Here is an 18,496-nt window from a genome sequence, read left to right on the forward strand (position 1 = left end):
TGACTAAATCCAGGACCAGCCCTGCCGTTTCCACGGCAAGGAGCAGCTGAGGGAGCTGGGATTGTTTAGTCTGGAGAAGAGGAGGCTCAGAGGAGACCTCACTGCATTCCACAATTTCCTGAAGGGAGGTTGTGATGAGGATGGGTTTGGCTTCTTCTCCCAGACAACAAACAGGACCCGAGAAAATGGCTGCAGGTTGTATCAGAGAACATTTAGGTTAGACGTAAGGAAGAACTTTTTCTCTCAGAGACATGTCAGGCACTGGAATGGCCTGCCCAGGGAGGTGGTGGAGTTGCCATCCCTGGCAGTGTTCAGGAGATGTCTGGATGAGGAGCTACGAGATACGGTTTAGTAGCTTGTCGTAGCAATGCTAGCGGAAGGATGGCTGGACTAGATGATCCTGCAGGTCGCTTCCAATCTTGCGATTCTATGATTCTATAAACTGGTCAAGAACAAGCCAAAATGTTCCTTATTTTGTAAAATATTCCACAAAATTATGGTTAGGACAGCAGTTTGCCTCTTACCCAATTGCTTCAGTTCTGATTTTCCCAAAGAGTTTGTTCCCCAGTACATTTTCTTCTCTGAAGTCAGCCAGGAATCAGTAGACAATTTCCTTCTGGCAGGACTCCACAACAGACAGCAGCACCTGACGGCTGTCTTCTGATTCCAGCTCTGTTGGTAGCCATCACTGTCCAGTGCTTTTGTCCTTCTGACCAAATACTAGCATCATCTGAAGGTTAACATCCATGCAGAATGCACCAAAAGAGGAATGACCTTGCTGGGCTGCCAGACTTCTGAGTTCTGATCTTTGGGTTTCCCTTAGAGGCTCTTGATAAATATTAACTTCCCTCTGAAAAAATGCTTTCATCCACTGTGCTTCATCCACTGAAGCTGCCTGTGATCCTGGATAAATGTCCCTAAATAGTGATTCTCTTAGATCTTAGAGAAGTGGCCCAGAATCTGAGAGAATGGTTTCTATAAAAGATATTTCCTAGGATACAAGAGAATGTAAAAATGTTGCCAATGCAACTTTTCCATATGCCATGTCAGAATGAAATACCCAAATGGTATATGTAAGTCTGTCAGCGATTTCTAGAACTGAAGAAAGGTGTTAGCAGACAAAAAGAAAACAAAACCTAAAATGAACTACAGAAATACGTACTGGAGGATTACAACTGGTTGGCTAGCAGCTTGCACATTAATTAGTCTGTTTCCACTATGTAAAATGAGCAGGTTATCAGTACAAGCATTACAAAAGATGGGTCTTGTTACATACAAAATAAGGTTTAAAAGCCTAGATTTAAAAACACCAAACTGATGTCAGATATCCAACACTTGCTGACAGGAGCAAGACTAAGTGCAGCCAAAGCTTATGTTGGCTATATAGTGAAGTGTCTTACAAGACATTTTTTCATTCATTGTTATTTTCTTCAAGTGTTGTCAGCATTTCATTTGAGCAGATTCACAAGTGCACTGTAGTTAAGAAATGCGATACAATGAATCATAATTATTAGAGTCTCATAGAAACCTGTATCACTTTTCAAACTACATTTGTAATTTCATTCACACACTTAAGTCCTTCACACAAAACTTGCAAATTCAATCCCACTTTATTTGTATTGTATGCACAAAGAAGTTACGGGAAAAAACTTAAGGGAAAAACTTGTTATTCACAGTTTGTTCTGAAATCCTTAACAAAATCGTCCTCAATTACAACTTCACCATGTGGGATATATACTATTGATTAATTTATCTTCTTCATCTTCAAACATCTGAGCTCGTATCTGCATTACATTTGTTACGCTTACAAGAGGTAAGACATCCTAAATAGATCGTGGCCCAGTTAGAGATCTGTGAAATCATCAGTTAATACAACAGAGACATCAGTACACAAATGCATGATAAAGAACTAAAAAAAGTTAAGCAAGAGACAGCATTCTTCATTATTGTCAGTATCTACATTTTGCTATGTTGAACATCTCCATTTTATTTAAAATTATTACTTCACCCTGACATGTCTCCTCTGAAAGACACATAGAAACTTTCCCATTATCCTTCCGTGACTTCCCTTCACTGCTCACTATGCTCAGTAATGCTTCGAGAGCGACTGAAAAATATTTTCTTCTCTTTTTCTTTAATAAAGAGTCTGCTAAAATTTCCTTCTGATTCTTCTCTTCCTCACTGAACTTCAGAAAGGTAAGAGAAGAAAAGCACTCAGTAAATCAGTAAGAGGAGGTCTTTTCTCACCCCTCCAAACACACAAATCAATGTCACTTGACACTGAACTAGTATCTAAACACAGACCTACTGCCTACTAAAATGCTGTTCTCTTAAGTCTGATTGAAGTTTGCTTGGAAAGAGGAATGGAAGGAATGAGGGTAAGGGGAGGGAAGGAGAAGGAAGGGAAGGAAGGGAGGAAGGGAAGTAGGGAGGAAGGGAGGGAAGGAGGGAGGAAGAAAGGAAGGCAGGAAGGCAGGAAGGCAGGAAGGAAGGAAGGAAGGAAGGCAGGAAGGAAGGAAGGCAGGAAGGAAGGAAGGGAGGAAGGGAGGAAGGAAAGGAGGGAGGGAGGGAGGAAGAGAGGGAGGGAGGAAGGAAGGCAAGAAGGCAGGAAGGCAGGAAGGCAGGAAGGCAGGAAGGCAGGCAGGAAGGAAGGAAGGAAGGAAGGAAGGAAGATGTGCACTTTCCAATTGAGGCAAGGATTTTGCAACACTCAATGATGTTCTTATAATTTCGTCTGAGAAAAGTAATTCTCCAAAAGTGTAAGCAATAAAATATTTCATAACTAACAACTTAAAAGAAAAAGCAAAGATTGTTAGTGTAAATAGTGTCATAAGGCATCAGTAAATGAAATGGCTGATGACTGATTAGAAATGGGTTTTTTTCAGATGTAGTTACAGACATTCAATTGATTTAAACAAAGAAAGCAAAGTTTTTCTATTAGTGAATTCTTGGCAGAACTGGAAATAAAACTTATTAGAATATAAGCATAACATATGCACACTACAGGCATTAAATACATCTGCAGCCTGTGCTACGGGTGGCCCTTATATATACATTCTAAACATAACACATTTACATTAGCATGCATCTACCAATTTATGTTAGCATTTGTCAGGAACCTTTTAATGCAGCAGTTGTTGCGGATTTGCAGCAAATAGGACTGGTCCCATTCACACAGAGAGTTCACTGGTGGGGTAAAGGGAGAACAAGAACCTGAGAAGAAGAGCAAGACTGCAAGCTATTTTAAAATAGATGTATGGCAATTTAAAGCATGGTAGAGTATCAAAATTACACCAACAGGCAGTGCTTTGCTAAGTGCACTGGCAAGAACAATCTGCGAGTTCAAAGTTGTAGAATCATAGAATCACTCAGGTTGGAAAAGACCTTAAAGATCATCAAGGACAACCACAACCTAACCACACTACCCAGTTAGAGTACAACCCTCCGCTAAATCATGCTCCTGAGCACCACATCCAAATGGTTTTTAAACATATCCAGGGACAGTGACTCAACCACCTAATTGGGGAGCCTATTCCAGTGCTTAACAACTCTTTCTGTAAAGAAGCTTTTCCTGATATCCAACATAAACTTACCCTAGTGCAACTTAAGGTCATTTCCCCTCGTCCTGTCACCTGTCACCAGTGAGAAGAGACCAATCCCACTCGCTGCAAGCACCTTTCAGATATTGGAAGAGAGCAATAAAGTCTCCCCTCAGCCTCCTCTTCTCCAGACTAAACAGCCCCAGTTCCTTCAGTCTCACCTTGCAGGGCATATTCTCCAAGCCCTTCATAAGCCTTGTTGCCCTTCTTTGGACCTGCTCCAACACCTCAATGTCCCTTCTGTACTGAGGTGCCCAAAACTGAACACAGTACTCAAGATGAGGCCTCTCCAATGCCAAGTACTGAGGCAGTATTACTTCCCTAGTCCTGCTCACCACAACACACCTGGAAAACATCTGTGAGCACATTCTCATCCCAAGTATATGCAGAAAATTACAGGGGCTAAGCTCACAAGACAGGAAATCTCTCTGCTACCTAGAATGACTACCTAGAATTTCCTGTGACTGGAAAACAAACAGACCATCAGCTCTAGTGGGCCTCCATATGGGTACATAGTGCCATTTGAGAGATGCTGGGTTGTTTAAGGCATCTGAACAACACTGACAGATGTCTGTGGTGAAGCCAAGAAGGGTGGTCTAGAGCACCTCATATAACAATAATTGCTTATATGCAGGCAGAAGAATTGGGCAGTGCATTCACATTTGGACACCTACATCCCAATACCTAAATGCAGCTGACAGCAAAGCAGATCCAATCTAGTATATGTGTAAGGGCATACAACGTGCATCCTAAGAATACAACATTCCTGACTCATCTCTTGAAAAGCCTGGAAGCATTTACAGCAATGAACCAGAAGTCTTATCTGTTCAAACCTTTGCAAGCCCTTTCAGCAAGGTTAAGGGAAATGGCACAGAGAAGCAGTCACTCCTGTCCCCAGAAGCCACACGCCTACATCTCCTCAGTCATGGTGACTGCCACTCTCTGTTAGGTGACAGCCCATTTACCTTGCCCTTTCCTTGAGGCCAGTATTAGACACTGCTCAGCCTTGTCAAAACAACTCTGTTACAGGGTTTGTAAATAGAGGATGTCTTTTCCAAGCCACTGGGAACCTGGATACAGTGTTTGAGTGCTTGCTGGGATGTTCCTTGTCTATCCGGTAAACATTTTACCTTTTCCAACTCTTTTCACAGAGTCAGAGAATCACAGAATCGTAGAGGCTGGGTGGGACCTCCAGAGATCATTGAGTCCACCCCCCCTACAAAGCAGGCCACTTACAGCAGCCTGCACAAATGGGCGTCCAGGTGAGTCTTGAGTATCTCCAGAGAAAGAGAATCCACAACCTCCCTGGGGAGCCTGTTCCAGCGCTCTGTCACCCTTATCACAGTAAGAAGTTCCTTCGCATAGTGGTGTGGAACTTCCTATGCTCCAGTTTATGGCCATTTCCCCTTGTCCTGTCCCCAGAAACCACTGAAAAGAGGTTGGTCATGTCTCTTTGACATTCACACTTAAGATATTTATAAACATTATTAAGATCACATTTGAGTCTTCCTTTCTCACAGCTGAACAGATCCAGGTCGCTCAGTTTTTCTTCATAGGGGTGATGCTCCAGACCCTTTATCATCTTTGTGGCCTCTCTCCAGGAGCTCCCTGTCTTTTTTTGTACTGGAAAGCTCAAAACTGGATACAATAATCCAGGTGAGGCAGAGTAGAGGGAGAGGATCACCTCCCTTGACCTGCTGGCCATGCTCTTTTTAATGCCCCTCAAGATGCCATTGGCCTTCTTGGCCATCAGGACACACTGGACTCTTGAAATCCAACCCAGCTTCATAGCAATAAACATACCAAAACTAATCATCAGGCATCCAATAAAATACTCTTAGAAACTATTAACATTTTCTAAGTTTATCACCCCTTCAGTCTGTTGTTATTTTTTTTACAATGCAGGTAGTACAGATCTAAACTCAGAATAAGTATCTCAATTAGCATACCACACCAAACAAACTACAAGCAAGTATGACAGAACCAGAACCCCTGATCCTATCTGTTCTTAAGAGCAAAAAAATATAGTCCAGGTAAACATGTAGATAGGTTTCGGGAAGACACTGTGTCAAAGCTAAACACTGTCTTTCCATCAACACTGAGTGCCAAAACTCAATGTTTACTTGTTGATTTCTTTTCATTTACAGAGAGCTCTGTGAACGACCAGATGAATCAGCAGCCAGACTATTGACTCCATATACAAGAACAGAACCAATCTCTTTAGGGGAAAGTAGAGGAAAAGAGATTTGGGAATACTGTAACAGTAGTACTACAGCAGAGCATGCTTAAAGTGCAATTTTGATTAATTATGAATAATACTTTTCATGTATATTGAAAGCTGCAAGTAATATAACAGGTTAGCCTCTCTATCCCATTCTCGTTATTCATCAGCCTTGGGAAAGTGCAGCAGTCCATCGCACTGAGGTTCAAACAAATTCTTATTTTGCAGTCTAACTCTATTTCAACTTGTAGTTCTTGAAAGACTATGAAATTGTTGCCAATATGATGAGAAGTGCTGGTGAGAAGATACTGTCATAACACTACTAATACATCTTAAACATAGCAAAAAGTTTATTCCTTGCTTGCCAGCAGAACACAGAATCATAGAATGGCTTGGGTTGAAAGGGACCTCAAAGATCACCTAGATCCAACTCCCTGCTGCAGGTAGGGTTGCCAACCAGTAGGTCAGGCCAAAAACACAAATTTTTCACAATCAGCATTTTCCATTTATGTTGATCACTGCTGCATGAGTCATAGAGTGAAGTTGAGAAAGCTAAAGAGATAAACAAATTGCCTCTAAGATAATGGTACTAGCTATTATAGAATTGTCTGCCATGCCATCAAACAAGAGACTGGAGTAACACCAGTGACGTGTCAATCTTCCAAACAATACCGAACACATAATCCAACACTTAAGTTTTTTTGAGAAAAAAAGCAACCAGGTGATAAAATTGGTAGTGTTTTACATTTTTTTCCAGTTAATAAATTAGAAGTTCATGTAGTATTTGTATGCTGCAAGAACTTTCTGAGATTTTCATGTGGGAATCCAATGATTAAACTGCTGAGAGATGTGGTTGATGCCTCGTCCCTGGAAACTTTCAAAGTAAGGCTGGATGAAGCCCTGGGCAACTGGATAGAGCTATTCATGTCCCTGTTCACTGCAGGCGAGATGGACTAGATGACCTTTAAAGGTCCCTTCAACCTCTAAGGATTCTATGATTCTATGATTCTAAGTTCTACTGACATGAAAAATAATTGAAAAAGACTTTAGGAACCATATGAAAACACTGCAATGCAACATCCTGCCCACATTTCAGAATCAAAAATGTCCCATCACTTTCTTTTCTATCTCCCAAACAGATTTTCCACAAGCTATTCAGCACTGTCCCATTCTCATTTCTCACAGATGAGAAAAATAATATTGAAATGAATGTGGTACATATGCTGTAACAGCAAACATCCACATCACTGTGCTCTGTGCTAACCTTAGCCTTCTTTGTAGGCTGCTACCTGTCAATTATACTTTCATGCTGTGTCTTACTTTGAATGCAAGTGCTCTTGGAACCAACCTGTCACCTCTGATTTGTCAGGAAAGTACCATGCATACCTGTAGCACACTATAAATAGGAGCTGTCTTGAACAACACATTTATTTTCTTGCCCAAGGGTAAGCTGTAACCTGTAACGTTACAAACAAAACCTTGACTGAAAACTAACTGTCCTGAAGTATCTTGGGGACTTGGACTGAAGGAACAAAAAGTAGGATGCAGCAGTAGGAAGAAAATTATGATCATAATGAGAAAGGAAAAGGAATATAATAGCAAAAACAACTTAATTCCTGAAAAAGCAGTAAGAGAAAAATATTTTGGACTCTGAAATATATCTCAAATGCAGCACATAAAGCAGTAATGGCTCAGGGTAGACTGGGTACAACCTTATCTCTGACTACCTCAGCAGCCTGCCCTACCAGACTTGGAACAAGAGCAGAGCACTGACCTTTATCATAAGCACACATCATGAACTTACAACAAAGCTGCATTCATGGAAAAGTTGGGAAATAAGAAAGAGAATGTTATTAGGAATGAAAATCTGAAAATCCTTCTCTCTACCTTGCCATATCCATGATGGACATACACAGCCCAGGCTCGAAATCCTGATCAGCCTTTCCAGACAAACAGTGGCCTGCTAAAAGATGCTCTTTTCACCGTTTCTTCTCTCTCCACATGTACTCATAGTTGCAACATTTTAAAACTAAGTTAATAGCTTTCATGACTGAGTCAAATTACAAATTATCTAATTACAACATTCCTCAAACAAAACAATCATTAGCGCAGATTTAAATCTATTGTTGCAACTCAAGAACTGATCATAAACCAAACACTTTTCAGTCAGTTTACACAACCTGATCTTTAGAACTGGCACTTTGAACAGAGAAGAGGCATAACAAAAGCATGCAACCCACCTCCATTCATCCTATTTGGTTGCTGTTCTGGAGTTTGGACTTGAGGAGAATAGTAGGGCTGCTGGTAAGTACTTGAAGGAAAGTGCTGGGAAGTAGGGCTTCTCCTGCAGTCCCGAATACTGGAGAAAGTCTGTGAGTGTGGGATCCCTCTCTGGAATGGGGAGCAGCGTGTGAGCCGTGGCTGTGGGGGAGGGAGATGGTCAAATTCTTCCTCATCCTCAAGGCTGTAGCGATCATACTCCTGGTCGCTGCACGTCCCCTTTTTTCCCAAATGCAGTGACACACTTGAACTGTGTCTTGACACTGATGCTGAAGTCGAAGCATAATCTTGTCTAAGGCCTGTAAATTCCAAGAGAAGGATGATTCAGCTTCTGTTAACTGATCAACACTTAACACACAATTTTTCAGACTTGGAAAGTACATGGACACATGATCTGACAGCAAGAACTGGATTTACACTCTAACCAAGCTGAAGATCTGAGATAGGATTCAGATCTAAATATTGGTGTCTACCTTTCAGGTATCTAAGCCTGAACTACTTCCAATGAGATCTCTTATTAATAACATTTTTTAAAAAAGAAACAAGAAAGAGAATACAAGCATCTCCAAATTGTGTTGTGTGAACATGTCTCATGTTTCTCTTCAAATAATATGAATTACCCTAAGGAGCTACCTATTTCTCTGCCAGTGAAAAAGATGACACAAATATTAAGTATTCAACTTTTTTAAATTAGAGGAATCAACACTCACTCTATTTGTTTTCCAAATTATTATATTTATTATACTTATTACTATACTTTTACTATTGTACTTATTACTGTACTTTTATTTTCCTGCAAAAAAACTGATGACATTCCTTAACATATAATCCATGTAAATATTCTTGCTCTTTAACCTCCTCGACCACGGTGAAATCCTGCTAGAACCTAATTTCAAAGAAAAGGCTCAAAGGTGACATTGTTACATTTCATACACACGCATTTTAACATCCCCTTCTCAAAACGACAGGTGTTGAGAACTATCCCACTATTAGCTCTACACGTTTGCTCCAAGTGAAGTGAAGGGAAAGCATCCACAGTCCTTCCACTTCCCTCTTTTCCTGCTGCAGAGCAGCCAACACAGGAAGGGGGTTGGACTCGATGATCTCTGGAGGTCCCTTCCAACCCCTACAATTCTGTGATTCTGTGAAGCTTTGCACTTCCTGCACCTGAGCAATTCTGCAAATGGCTGTGAACAACAGCTTCCTTAAATTTATACAAAGCTTTCAGCTTCAACAAGTGTCTTTGCTACCATAAAGAAAATTTCTTAACATACCTGCTTTTTTTTTTTCCCCTCTGCAGTAGGAGATTATTTGTGCATGTGAAGAGTGTGTGCCTATGTGCACGTATAATACTACCACTTTCTGCAGGATTAAGTGGACAACAACTGTCATGTGTTCAAAGACTGCATACTGATTGCTGGGAGAAGAATGAGATACAGTGATTACACAGGAAGTAGATTAGAAGAAAAATAGCATTTCTCTTTCCAGTTTATGAATGACCTGATTTATCAGAGCTAAGCACCTGAAGACTTTTTTTAAACACCACTCTGAAGGAGGACAGCACAGCATTTATACAACACGTTCTTTCACCTCTGGTAGTCACAAAACTAATTTCTCTTCATTCTTATATCTTGCAAATAATATCAGAAATTTTCTGAGCTGTGATTACACACACTGACCAGTTGAGAGTTCAGTGATATGTTTGCAAAATTTCTCTGCTGAATGTAACTAGTACTAACAGACTCATAGCAAGCTCAAATGCTAACAAGTCCAGTGGCTCGAGCCAGACTGGATCTCCAACTTCTTGCTCCAATTTCTTCATTTCATGTAATCACAGAATGGCCTGGGTTGAAAAGGATCACAATGATCATTTGGTTTAAGCCCTCTGCTATGTGCAGGGTCGCCAACCACCAGACCAGGCTGCCCAGAGCCACATCCAGCCTGGCCTTGAATGTCTCCAGGGATGGGGCATCCACAACCTCCTTGGGCAACCTGTTCCAGTGTGTCACCACCCTCTGAGTTAAAAACTTTCTCCTAATATCTAACCTAAATCTCCCATCTTAGTTTAAAATGATTCCCCCTTGTCCTATCACTATCCACCCATGTAAACAGCTGTTCCCTCTCCTGTTTATATGCTCCCTTCAAGTACTGGAAGGCCACAATGAGGTCTCCCCGAAGCCTTCTCTTCTCCAAGCTAAACAAGCCTGGTTCCCTTAGTAGTCACTTAATATTTTGCATTGTAATTCATGCATCATTTCTGAAATTCCCTTGTTTTTTATCTCATCATATCCCCTTTTACATCTCATTTGGCACTGGTAGAAAGTGAGATGCACTGTTTGAGTGATTTCTATGCCTAATGGCATTTACTTCTGAATAAAGTTATCTTCTAAACTACCATCACATCAAAATATAATACTCCATTTGCTATGGAGACTAGCTTCAGAGCAGGTAAGACCGCACTGAGCAGGGGATCTGGAATAAAAAAGACAACAAAAAAGCTTTTTTTTAAGGCTTTTTGAAGCCAGCAACGGTGCTGTGCTTATGCGGGGCAGCAGGTAGCTTGTGGGTGGCCTCCTGAACCAGCAGGGGGGGGAGCTGGTACATTAGCGGCACAGTTTAAACACCTTATGAACGCGTCATCACCTGCTCTTAACGTTCACACCTGATAATAAGCTTTAAATAGCTTCGGAAAGAGCAGAAGCACAGAGCACCTCTGGTCAGTAACCACTGCTGCTGCCCACTGAGAAAGGGGAGGCTCAGTAAGCACAGCTCACGCTGCCCACATGGTACTGCAGCTGTGGGTGTGAGAGGTGGGTCAAGAGGACTGTAAGTACTGCTCCTCCTTGTTCAAGAGACCGGCATTTCTCTTGGCAGTCTCTGAGACTGCAGGCCTAAACACACTCTCCACCAGACAGCAGGCTTATTCCAAGAAGTCTGTGGTGACCCAGACGGAGGAGAGACTGCCCAGAAATGTTCAGGTCTCTGGCTGCAGGGAGTGCCTGACCCTGCTGCTGACTGGGGAGAGTGGCAGGGATTCCACCTGTATGACATGTGAGCAGGTGGATGAGCTGCTCAGCCTGGTGGTGGAGCTCAAGGAGGAAGTCCAGAGACTAAGGACAGTCAGGGAGTGTGAGCAGGAGATGACTGGTGAAGTGACTTGCCGGCATGCCGGAGGGAAGGGTGCCAGGGAGATGCGCCCAGAAAAGAGGTGGAGCCCCTGCCCCGTCCCAGTCAGACAGACCTGACTGATGAGGATTGGAACAGAGTCCTGACTTGGAGTCACGGAGCCCCCCCTGTCTGCCTACCTCGCTTCCCCAGGTCCCTCTGAGCCATAGGTGCTAGAAATTGAAGGGGAGGCGAGTGGGGAGGCAATGGAGGATCTGCCTACGAGGGAGCCTAAGGCAAGGTGGTCACCTCCATGCCTTGAGACTGCCTCTATCAGGAAAAAAAGAAGGATGGTTGTAGTGGGTGACTCTATTCTCAGAGGAACGGAGGGCCCCATACGCAGATTGGACCCGAACTGCCAGGAAGTGTGCTGCCTTCTGGGGCCCGGGTCAGGGACATAACCAGGAAACCACCAAAGCTGGTTAGGTCCACTGATTATTTTCCTTTGCTCATAGTTCAGGGGGGCAGTGATGAAATTGCTCAGAGAAGCCTGCCAACTATGAAAAGACATTTCAGGGGTTTAAGCTGTTTAGTTCGAGGAGCAGGAGCACAAGTGATCTTTTGTTCTATACCTTCGGGGCAGTGAGGGACACGGAGTGGGCTAGGAAAGCACAAGCAATGAATACATGGCTCAGAGTCTGGTGTCAAAGCAGAAACTTTGGGTTCTTTGATCATGGGGCACTTTACTCAGCCCCTGGCCTGTTATCCATTAACAGAACCCACCTATCTCAAAGGGGGCAATGAATCCTAGCACAGGAGCTAATGGGGCTTATTGAAAGAGCTTTAAACTAGCTACAACACGGGAAGGGGACAAAACGTTGATGATATGAGATATGAGCCCAGGGAAATGATCTTGAGCTGGGCGTGAGACAGACAACTCGGCTGAAGTGCGTCTACACCAATGCACTCAGCATGGGCAATGAGCAGGAGGAGTTAGAAGCAATTGTGCTCCAGGCTAAAAATGTTCTAGTTGCCATTAGCAAAACTTGGTGGGATCACTGGAGTGCTTTGATAGATGACTACAAGCTCTTCAGAAGAAATAGACGAGAAAGGAAGGAGGGTGGAGTGGCCCTTTATATTAAAGACTGTTTTGATGTTGGAGAGCTTGGGGTTGGGAATGATGAAGTTGAGTGTCTGTGGGTAAGAATCAGGGGAAGGCCTGTAGGGGCAACATCTTGGTGGGGGTCTGTTATAGACCGCACTCTACAACTTCCTGAAGGGAGGCTGTGATGAGGAGGGGTTTGGCCTCTTCTCCCAGACAACAAACAGGACCCAAGGAAATGGCCGCAAGTTGTACCAGAGGAGGTTTAGTTTAGACATAAGGAAAAACTTTTACTCTACGAGAGTGGTCAGGCACTGGAATGGCTGCCCAGGGAGGTGGTGGTGTCACGGTCCCTGACAGTGACAAGAGGTGAATGGATGAGGAGCTATGAGATACGGTTTAGAGGCTTGTGGTAGAAGTGATAGTAGAAGGATGGTTGGATTAGATGATCTTGTGGGTTGTTTCCAACCTTGTGATTCTATGATTCTGTAATATATGTCAAACAAGCCTTCTGGGTCAGATTTGTGCACAATCACAGGTCTCACATCAAAATGCTGACTTCAAGTGTCTGAGGAATTGTAAGGAGAATTCATTTATAAAATTTAGAAAAACAAAATAGGTGCAAAAAAAATAAGTACTGCTTAGCTTTTTTCCTTTCTCACAACACATATGTACAATGATAACCACAGAACCACAGAACTGATGATCTTTAAAGGTCCCTTCCAATCAAGGACACCTCCCCCTGCCAAAACAGGCTCCCTAGAGCAGGCTGCGCAGGTAAGTGTCCAAGCGGGTCTTGAATGTCAGCAAAGGAGACTCCACAACCTCTCTGGTCAGACTGTTTCAGTGTTCTGTCACCCTTACAGTGTTGTTCTTATGCACACTTCTGCTGAACTTCTTACGCTTCAGTCTGTGGCCATTTCCCCTTGTTCTGTTGCTGTGTATCACTGAAAAGAGTCTGTCCTCATCCCTTTGCCTCCCACACCTTAGATATTTATAGACACCGATCAGAACCCCTCTGAGTCTTCTTTTTTTAAGGCTGAACAGACCCAGGTCACTCAGCCTTTCCTCATATGGAAGATACTGTATGCCCTTTATCGTGCTTTATTTAAATAATACCATTAGACACTATAAAACAGCCAAATAAAAATGTATTCAGTGGATATGGAGCTCCTAATTGTGTTTCAGCAATAAATAAGAATCAAGTTTGAAACATCCACTACCATTAACCTGAAGCCAATATTATGTACGCTTTCTCAGATAAAGAGTTTTTCCATCTGCTGTTGAAGAGGTGACAGCTTTCAGGAAAGATCCAATTGACTGAGACAAGGCAGGAGCAGCTTTGACTGCAGCGTGAAATCTTCCTCTGAAAAACAGAAGAAAGAAGCCACCTACTCTCTTCCTGTAGACGGGCCATAATCTGAACATCGGTGAGGTCCTGCAGTTTATATCCCATGGAGATAGAATCATCCTCCAGCTCTGAGGTGCTCAGCTCACTGTCTATTGATGACTGAGGGCTCAAAGGGGAACTCCTAGAAATGTAACCTAGGCAGAAAAACATAATCTTTAGTCTGTGAATATCTTTGGTCATTTTTCATTCAAAGTTACTGCTCCTTATGTTACAATAGCTTAAATTATTCTTATGTAACAAACAAAAAGCTTTCGGAAGTATAGCCCAGCGCAGCAAGAATCAGCAAAGGCATCAGAAACTCATGAGAAGTAGGAGTAATAATGGATCATAAATTCCTCTGTTTGTTCCCAAAATAGCTTTGCATAGCCCAGACAATGAATAATTTAATCCGTTCAGTTCTGATAGCATAGACTTGTTAGAGTACTCTAAATCTACCTGCATTTGAATCCTTCTTATGATATTGTGGTTCTCCCTATCCTTCTCTGAAAAGCAAGTGTGCGTATGTCTTGTGTTTAAGCTCAGTACTCAGATTCTGTACAGTAGTTATTTACTTAAATTTTATTATTCTTTTTAATTGTTTGCAATTGTCAGAGAAATAAATGATCATAGCAATTAAGACTGAAATAGGCATTACGAAACAAAAGAGCAAACAATGCGTCCTTCACAGAGCTTTCAGGGAGTACTCTAGATTGTATTTTTTCCTGTGAAGTAGGGGAAGTATAAACTATACTACAATCACTTGTACAAGCTGGCATTTGCCCAAATTAAAGAAGAATTCTTCAAATAAAAAAGCAAATTACTTCTTAATATCCTTTGAACCACCAGAGGCTCACAGGATGAAACCACTGTGGTGAAGGCTCTTAAGCTGTGCTTGTATCACAGATGTGTTTGCATCCTCCAGCACAGCATCTATCCAAAATTTACCATCAATTCAGCTGTTCTCTAAACTCCAACAGAAAAGCACATGCAGGGAATTACTTTGCTTTGGAAGGATATAAGTGGTAAATGTGTTTGCCTTTTTAAATTTTCAAGTTGTAGTGGTCTTTTAGGTTTTGTAACAGCTGTGCTCTTTTGGATCAGCAGTTGGAAGCTAGATAAGACATGTGAGGGCACCTGAAACTGTACTAGATGCTTCTGGTTAGGAACTAAGCTGCATCCCACTGAACAGGGCAGCTCAGACATCTAGCTTACACACACAGACACCTACACAAGGCATTATCTCACCCACAGCACTCACATTCCTTAACAGGGCTCTCTGCACTGGTAAAGAAAATTGCGTATAGAGCATTGTGGCACTGTGTCAGCACTGCTGGCTTCCTCAGATCACATCTGCTATTGCCAGCAATAAAATATTAATGCTTCTTCCCCAGAGGATTACTTTCTCCACTGCCACTTCAGCTTAACAGCAGACACAGATTGAATCCTGATACCTGTACTGAAGAAGGAAAAACCCACTGAAATTTTATATTTTTCCTAAAATACCTGTGTCCTCTGAAAATCGGTGATAGTAGTAATGACGCCAGATGGAAAACAGCCTTGTTTCTGAGGGCTGTTTTACAACAGGTAAATTGCCCATGCAAAGTCATTACACAGCTGCACAAATGTTTTTGTACATATAAAGAAGGGGCACAGTGGGATAGAAATAAGTAGTAAAGGGCAAAGCTAGAGATGGCTTAAACTGATACTGCAGCAATTATGAAGTGAGGTTAACCATTACGGAGAGCCAAGCTGCTTAGGAGCATTGCTTGCCTACAACACACTACATAACAAAGAAAATAACTTATACTAGTAGCTATTAGTAGCAAAATTTTAGGTCTTTTTAATGAAAAAATCCCTCTGAGATGAGAGTTTATAAAATCATCTGAACAGTACATTGTTGTTAAATGCTAGCAAGTTTAGACTGAATTAAGCAATCTTGTAAGAGAACCATAAATGAACAAAAGGATAAGCATTACCTGTCCGTTCAGGTGTTAGTATTGCTTTACTGGAGGTTTTAGAGAAGCTGGGACTATTAAAGCCATTGGTATATGGGGTGAGTCTTGCAACAGGACTATAGGGGAAAGCCAAGGAGACAGGTGTAGAGAAGAGGCTCCGCCATCGGCTAGCTGTTATGGATGTGATGGAAGAGGGGAGGGAGAAAAAAAGATTTATTGTTAAAAATTATTAGAGAGAAAATCATCTAATGATAATCTCTTAACTATATACATGGTTTACTTATGGCAAATGGAACAGTCTGAATTCAGCAGCAAAACAGAGCATCAGCAAAGCCTTCTACATTCAAGATTTGTTCCACCAAGTTTTCTACTAAATATGTGCTGTTTACTATTTTCTATGTATAAACCATTTTGGTATATGTTTATCATATATATTGCTGTCAGTCAAGGCACAAAACAACAAAGAAAACAAAAAACATTACAGTTAATATAGAAACAGATTAAATTGGTAGTGCTCTTCAAGGAATTGTTCATGGCAATCAAACATCACACTTACTGAATTACAAGATACTGAATTATCAGTTCAGAGACAATGGTAAAATACGCTTAACCACCAAGTGCTAAAAACAACTGTAATCCCATAGCAAAAGCTTTTAAGCTACCATGCCATATTATTACTTTTCTTTTTCCAGCATGGTTATATAAGCATGACATTTTTTCAAGGACCAACCAAATAATGGAACAGGGGACCTCTTTCTACAGATTGCTTACAGCAAGGTTGAAAAGCATCTAGTCTGCTCAGAAATGTCACAGAAAGTTCAGAGTAGGCAAAAATGCTAATGTTTATTTAACTTACATTTTCTTAGCTCATCTAGTAATGTAGCAATACATTTGTAGTTTGGTTTTGTTTGTTTGTTTTTAATATCTGTTCAAAAGGTAAAATAAGCAATATCCACATACTTTTAGGATAGTCAAAGAATTTTTAGCTTCTTGTCCTGCTCTGCCAGTGAGAAGCAGAGGGAGGACAGAACCAGGACAGCTGATTCAAACTGGCTGAAGGGATATCCCATACCATATGGTGTCATGCTGAACAAAAAACTGGGAGGAGCTGGGTGGGGGCTGCCACTGCTTGGGGACTGGCTGTGCTTCTGTCAGTGGGTAGTGAGCAATTACTTTGTGCATCACTTTGTTTTGTATATTCTTTTACCATTATTATTATATTCTTTCATTTTCTGTCCTGTTAAACTGTCTTTATATCAACCCACAAGTTTTAGCTTTCTCTGATTTTTTTCTCCCTCACTCCTGTGGGGAAAAAGTGAATGGGTTTGTTGGTGCTCAGCTGCCTGCTAGGTTAAGCCACAGCATATGGATATACTTACATCTACCTCAGAAATCCACAGGATAACTTTGGCACTTAGCAGATGTCCTTCTCTGTGACAGATGTTGCAAACCTATTTCAAAACCTAAAACCCTCAAAAGCCAAGTGTCTAACACATAATGGTTTGTATCACAAATCTACTATATTATTTGAATTTGTTCATCCATTTCACAGAACCATAGAATGGTTTGGTTTGGAAGGGTCCTTTAATATTATCTGGTTCCAGCTCTCCCACTATAGGCAGGGACACCTCCCTCTAGACCAGGTTGCTCACAGCCCCATCCAACCTGGTCTTGAACGCTTCCAGGGAGGGGGGGCATCCATAGCCTCTCTGGGCAACCTGTTCCAGTGTTTCACCACCCTCACAGTAAATAATTTCTTCCAGATAACTAGTCTAAATCTACCCTTTCCAGATTAAAGCCATTTCCCCTCATCCTGTCAGTACATGCCCTTATAAAAAGTCCCTCCCCAGCTTTCCTGTAGGTGCCCTTCAGGTACTGGAAGGTCCCTGTAAGGTCTCCCTGGAGCTTCTCCAGGCTGAAGAGCCCCACCTCTCTCAGCCTGTTCTCACAGGGGAGGTGCTCCAGCCCTCTGATCATCTTCGTGGCTCTCATCTGGATTCGCTCCAACACCTCCATGTCCTTCTTGTGCTGGGGGCTCCAGAACTGGATGCTGTCCTCCTGATGGGGTCTCATGAGAGCAGAGTAGAGGGACAGAATCACCTCCCTTGTCCTGCTGGTCATGCTTCTCTTGATGCAACCCAGGATCCAGTTGGCTTCCTGGGCTGCAAGCTCACCTTGCCAGCTTATGTTGAATCTTTCAATTGACACTCCCAAATCCTTCTCCTCAGGGCTGCTCTCAAGCCATTCTATGCCCAACCTGTATTTGTGCTTGAGATTGTCCCAGACCAGATGCAGGACCTTGCAATTGACCTTGCTGAACTTCGTGAGGTTGGCACGGGCCCACCTCTCAAGCCTCTCCAGGTCCCTGTGGATAGCTGCCTGGCACACTCACAGATATTTTTTAAAAAATATTAAAGCAGACCCTGTTTTAAGACTTTTCTGTCACCAAAATGATTTAGCAGGACATACAGATTTTATTCTGCCTCCTTGCTAACACCAACACAGAGTAGCTAAGGGAAAGACAGTAAGTACATCATGTTGGCAGGCTGTGAGTCTCACAGCCACAACCTTTATGAGTGATCATAGGATCACAGTACTATTAAGGTTGGAAAAGGTCACTGAGATCATCTACTCCAATCATCAACTCATCTCACCATACACACTAAACCATGTCCCTCAGCACGACATCAACACATTTCTTGTACACCTCCAGTGACAGTGACTCCATCAACTCCCTTGGCAGCCTGTTCCAATGTATCACCACCCTTAATATCCAACCTGAAAATCAATTCACCATCAGTACAAAAGGTACTGTTTCACTCCATTCCTCTCATTTTTTTCCCA

The 18,496-nt window shown here is 42.1% G+C and overlaps 1 protein-coding gene across 2 annotated transcripts in view; it reads right to left on the minus strand.

The window, feature by feature from the left end:
* Positions 1-18,496, minus strand: part of SLAIN1 (SLAIN motif family member 1) — a 57,914-nt gene that overhangs the window by 13,891 nt on the left and 25,527 nt on the right. Inside the window, exons 3-5 of one of the 2 annotated variants that reach the window (XM_042839026.1) lie at positions 15,674-15,823; positions 13,703-13,852; positions 8,061-8,399 (exon numbers count right to left, since the gene is read on the minus strand). In XM_042839026.1, the coding sequence (XP_042694960.1) occupies positions 8,061-8,399; positions 13,703-13,852; positions 15,674-15,823 (639 nt within the window). The remainder of the gene's footprint in view (positions 1-8,060; positions 8,400-13,702; positions 13,853-15,673; positions 15,824-18,496) is intronic. The other variant, XM_042839027.1, reaches the window with a different exon arrangement.

Source organism: Centrocercus urophasianus, unplaced genomic scaffold, assembly GCF_019232065.1.
Source record: "Centrocercus urophasianus isolate 14NV4802_14NV808 unplaced genomic scaffold, USGS_Curo_1.0 seq_9, whole genome shotgun sequence".
In the NCBI taxonomy this organism is placed as follows: domain Eukaryota; kingdom Metazoa; phylum Chordata; class Aves; order Galliformes; family Phasianidae; genus Centrocercus; species Centrocercus urophasianus.